This window comes from Crassostrea angulata, chromosome 1 (genome assembly GCF_025612915.1).
Source record: "Crassostrea angulata isolate pt1a10 chromosome 1, ASM2561291v2, whole genome shotgun sequence".
Classification (NCBI taxonomy): Eukaryota; Metazoa; Mollusca; class Bivalvia; order Ostreida; family Ostreidae; genus Magallana; species Magallana angulata.
Genome location: NC_069111.1, coordinates 53,480,162 through 53,485,678, shown reverse-complemented (window position 1 = coordinate 53,485,678; position 5,517 = coordinate 53,480,162). Strand labels below are relative to the sequence as shown.

Genomic DNA, 5,517 nt, shown 5'->3' with positions numbered 1-5,517 from the left:
TAGGCACTGACAGCAGCCATTACGCCAGTAGAGGTGAATGGCCAATAAGGAAAATCGTCAAAGTACTGAGATTACTCCAGAAAATATATTTTACTTTATCATCGGCATACTTTAATAGGTTTAGTTAATATCAAGATGATTAAAACATCAATAGTTTGTATAAGCATTGGTAACTTTGGATACAATAAAGATCGTATGATCAAACTCAAGGGGGATATAAACCCTTAACATGGGCCCTAACCTCTTATGAACGCTTTTAGAAACAATCTTTTCTTATCATAATCTATCAGTGTTTATTATCTTTTAAGATTTACTATAGTCAGGTACTCTTCACACGTTTGCTCTAAAAGAATAAAGTCTATTCATGATCACAAATACAACATTACAACAAATGTTTAGAATTATGATGTTCATGTATTACGTAGAAGAAAACAAAACTAACGCAAAATGATTTTTTAAAAATCACTTTCCCCAAGAAATGTAAATAAGAAGTATTCATATTCCTGCGTTACCTGCCCCTTTAGTCTTTTCCCATAAAGATATTATACACATGTATCATTCTTCGATTGACAATTCATTCACCAGTGCGGTGTTTATAACTTCAAAATCAGTTGAACAGAGTAAAAAATTAAGTAATTTCATAGTCATATCTTGGATACGGAGTAACCAATTTCTATTCATGTTTACGGGGGGGGGGGGGGGGGCATTTTTCTATGGGGGTCATTTTTCTTCACGTTTAACATGAAGAAAAATAACCCCTGGGTCTTTTTTTCTTCAAAAAAATCAATTATTCTTCAGCTAGGGGGGGGGGGGGTCATTATTCTACGTCAAATAATGACCCCCGGTCATTATTCTACGGGGGTTATTATTCTTCATTACACCGGAAATATATATAACTTAAATAAATGAAAACACAAAGAACGAGTAAAAGCGCTTCCATTTTCTTAAGATGTTTTACGTTAGTATTGTAAAACATCTGAAGAAAATGGATGCGCTTATGTTTTACTCCTTCTTTGTGTTTTCATTTATCTAAGTTTTATATAAATTTCACCGACCACTGAGGGTTTTCTTGGTTATCTCTTAATAGAGCGCTCTCTCACCCCCCTCTCTCTCTCTCTCTCCACACACACACACACACGCGCGCGCGCGCGCTTGTTATTTACAACTATTTGTAGTTAGGTTCGATACATCCCTGGGTGTTTAAAATTCCTAAGCAATAATTGCTTTTTTCATATAAAACACATTACATGTACATTGCACTTAATAACAGTGAATGATACAGTCGATCAATAAGTCATAAGTAACAACTTGGATATTAATTTTCAACCACGAACATATCATTTATGAAACTTACAACCTTGCGTTTGGGGTTAACGTTATGCATCATCGCCTCTATAAACAAAATCCTTTTTAATGCATTAAAAGGTTTTGTTTTGGTCAGTCATTGACCATTACTCTTTATTCTTAAAGATCTGTTGTCACTTTTACACAAAGAAACAACATAATTATGATGATATGAGACATTTTTGAAAAGTGTATATTGTTAAAAAGAAGGTTTTTTACTAAAAATTCCGTTGACATTTCAATGTGGAAAAATCAGCTTTGATTAAAAATTTCCAAAACATTATATTTTAAATCTTTTAAATCTGAGGAATACCCAGATTACTAGAGGATTATGAAAGGATGGTTTGGTCAATGAATGTTTATTAAAAGTCAGAGTGCAATTATGTTTGAACTACGGGAAGTTAGAAAGCTTATTTGAACTCAAAACTCAAAACGGAAATAAACATTTTCCAGGAAATAAAATTCATCTGTCTAAAACTTTTGGTACAAGGACATTTTCATGGATCATCACGTATCAGGGCGGCATCATTGATGCGAAATATTTCCTGATTAATGTCGTTTTGTGATATTTTAGCGTGTATAATGAGGATCTAGCATGACAAATTTAATCGATGCATTTGATTTCAACCCTAAAATAACGTACACAGGCGTGTCCGTATGATTTTAATTTTCATAAATACACCGCTGTTAAAATTTCATTTATCCTCCACCTTTGATTTTAAAGGAAAATGTTTAACTATGTTCAATCTTAAGCATTGTTTTTTTTATATTTTACATGTTGTATATAATTTGTATATATAATAACGTTTATTGTCATTTTGTTATTAAATGACCAATTTCGATTCAACTAAGTGTTTTAGTCCATCATTTTAAAATCATTTTAAAAAGTTTCTTGCAAAATAACCCTCTGAACCATTTACTCTTACGATGCAGTCTAGATTTTTGGATATATTTAACACCTCAGCTGATTTCGAAATTTTGGTTTCACGTGGAGATGTAGTTCTGAGAAGGCCTTTACAATGTACACAGTATTTATTCTTGCCACATGTTTCACATTCGATATATTTAATACTAAATCAGTTAAAAAGTTTTAGATACACATTGCGGGGTCACGCCGTAATGGTAAATCTGCTTATCACCAAAAAACAATGTCCTGGTACACACATTCTTTAATTATCACATTGTATTTTTTTTCTGTCATTTTCGCAAGTGATGTTTCACACGAGGTAGTGATGTTCAAACCATATACCAGAAAAGAACAATCGCTATCAGAAAATCTAAAAATAAATAGATAAATAAAAGAAAACATTACTCAGATTTTAAATTGAGCTGAAATAATATTCAAAGAATAAAACAACTCGTTAATACAACATTTATGTTCATTGTATGCAAGCTTTTAAATTTATCGTAGTTGAAATAATTTTTGATATCTAAGACGGTGATTATACATGTAGTTTAAAGATAGTTCATGCAGGCAATGACTTCAAGCAACCAAAGAGACGTACTCAAATGCAGAGGAGTGGATCCAGATTTAGTGTTATGTTTTGTCGCCATTGTTGTTGTTGTTGTGGTGGTGGTGGAAGAGGTGGTGGTGGATCTGACATTTTGTGGCGCGGGCTTGGTTAGCAAAGTCGTTAGTTCGGAAGACTTCTCTTGCACATCTGTCAATATAAAGAAAACCATCATTGTAGAAGTCGGTAGAACCCTAACATACATGCCGCTGATATTCATGCATTACAAGAGAAATACTTCCACACTTATATCAGTATGATAATTTTTGTAGAGTATAATTTAAAGCAACTTGTCGTGTTGAATGTTATTTGATTTAATGTTTCGCTAAGGTTAAAGGGTTGTTTGATAAGATTTAACGAAATTGAAAGTTTTGGATATTCATAAACCATTTCACATCGATCATTTTAAAAAAAGGAATTAGAATTAATTTTTCTGATGTCAAGAGCAAAAATATGAGTTTTGAATTCGCTTGTACTCTTTAGTGGTTTGACGAGATGATGTAAAGATAAGAACAAGCATGAGCGATTAAAAGAGAGGACATAAAGTATCGTGCACTTTTCATGCAGAAGATTTTTGCAAATGATTACCAGACTCGGTTGTCAGGCCAGCAAGCGAGCTGAGGGGAAGGGTCATCAATGGGAAGGTCGGGGGAGGAGCCGTCTTTGAAGAAGTAGATGTTAACATTGCTAAAATAAGCATAAAGTAATACTTGAAGTTAACACTGAAGTTTTTTTGTGAACTGAGGTTCATAAAGACGACCAATGTCTTACTTGTCATGTTGCAGCTGATTACATTGCATTTACGAGTCTCTATTGCACTGCAGCTGGAGTTCCCCCCAGGACAATCACGAGCTCGATACTGAAACCCTGTGTCACACGCCTTGTCACAAGGCGTCCAACTGGACCACGGAGTCTGACCATGTATGCCTGGATGATATGAAAAATGTTAATTTGCTGTAGTTACCTTTTAAATTCGTTTGTTGCATAAAAAGATAAAACCATGCCTAAATAATAAACGATAACCTAAACAAAATCAAAAACAAAAAAACAAAAAAACAAAAACAAAACAAGAGCGAGAGAATGAAAAACCGCCTTATACAAAAGTTTAACAGTTCTAATCCAATTCAGTCAAAGTTAAAAAAAAAACTAAATCAAAGAAAAATTAATTGATAAGAAAGTTAAACTTTTAAAATACATGTACATCATGAAAAGAATCAATAAAAAGCTAATAAAGAATAATTTATAAAGATATGTATGGGAACCGGGGAATATTAAGATTAATGATTTTATATTTTCATAGAAAATTCTACTTACTGACATAACGTTAACATAAATCATTATATTCACCAAGTTAAGTTGGCAAAAAGAGACTATTTCTTTTATGGGAAAATTATTTTTGATTTAAAGTTATTATATAGTTCAAACCTTTTCCAGCGAAAAATAAAACAAAACACAGTAAAGTAAATTTGCTCTCCATCACATTCTAGTCATATCAAAACTATGCTGAAACTATGTGAGGATAACAAGTCAATGATGGCGCTTTTCGGAAATGGTTCAATGGTGAGTCGCAAGTACTTCCTGAAGAGAGAGAACTATCAGAATCGATGAAGACCGGCGCGCCGTCCGTCATTTCCCGTTGGTGTTATTGTTCTTGTTCTTTTTTTCTATAGTGAAATGTTCATAATAAATGAACTATAATTTTTTATACAGAATATTTTCAGACTGATTATGAAAAAAAATATATAAAAAGATTGAAGAGGTATATATTACTTTATATGTTCTGAACTCGTTTTTTTTTAATTAACCGTTTGGCGGACTGAAAAGCGTTGACTGCCAAACTCAGTTTATATTTGCTTGAACTCTGTAGTTCTTAAACCCATTCCTTTTCTGAATAACTTAATATTCTTTCAGAAAGCATATGAAGATGAGATTGTATATAGTTAAGATACATGTAGCATCTGGCATCATACCGTTGATAAGTTTATATATATATATATATATATATATATATATATATATATATATATATATATATATATATATATATATATATATATATATATCTATATATATCAGGCTTGGGGCGAATTACATTGTAAAGTAATGCATTACATTACCATTACTTCATGAATTTGGGCATTAAATTACCATTACCATTACTTGATTTTCTTGAAGTAATGCATTACATTACCATTACATGAGTAAAGTAATGCATTACCATAACCATTACTTTGTTTTAAAGAAGTAAAGCTAATGAAGAGTTTTTTGCAAATGTTTCAAATATAAAACACTCTTTAACATATATACAGGCTCATGCTCAGTATCAGGTTCAAATTCAAGTCATTCTTTACTTGCTCAATATATAATAATCTTGTGGCATTATGAACAACATATTACTTACGTAAAATGATATTTATAGACATTTGGCATGATACAATGTAGGATATGAAATAGAGTCACAGAATTAAATGCGTAACAAAAAACAATTTATGGAATAATGTTGCAGTTATCAAAAGCTAAATAGAGATATTTCCCCAGATTACACAAATCTTTATAATTTTGGACACTTAATTGTATTAATTCATAAACAGATGGTTTTCCCCAGTTATGTTTCTTAAGATACGATATTTTAATCGTATTTCTTTCTACTGAGGACACTTTA

The 5,517-nt window shown here is 31.7% G+C and overlaps 1 protein-coding gene across 1 annotated transcript; it reads right to left on the bottom strand.

The window, feature by feature from the left end:
- Positions 1-2,357: 2,357 nt before the first annotated feature.
- On the bottom strand, positions 2,358-4,433 carry LOC128156256 (uncharacterized). The gene is made up of 5 exons (XM_052818315.1): positions 4,281-4,433; positions 3,627-3,782; positions 3,444-3,542; positions 2,850-3,005; positions 2,358-2,621 (listed from the first exon to the last, which is right to left on the bottom strand). The coding sequence occupies exons 1-5, from the start codon at positions 4,330-4,332 to the stop codon at positions 2,581-2,583; spliced, it is 504 nt and encodes a 167-aa protein (XP_052674275.1). The 5' UTR covers positions 4,333-4,433; the 3' UTR covers positions 2,358-2,580.
- Between the last annotated feature and the right edge of the window lie 1,084 nt (positions 4,434-5,517).

What these genes read in the sequence shown, in the direction of transcription:
- LOC128156256 (XM_052818315.1), bottom strand. Translation starts at nt 4,332, where the DNA reads ATGGAGAGCAAATTTACTTTACTGTGTTTTGTTTTATTTTTCGCTGGA. An exon ending in TTTATTTTTCGCTGGAAAAG is followed by an intron (nt 3,783 to 4,280) that starts GTTTGAACTATA and finishes CATATCATCCAG; the next exon opens with GCATACATGGTCAGACTCCG. An exon ending in AATCAGCTGCAACATGACAA is followed by an intron (nt 3,543 to 3,626) that starts GTAAGACATTGG and finishes TGCTTATTTTAG; the next exon opens with CAATGTTAACATCTACTTCT.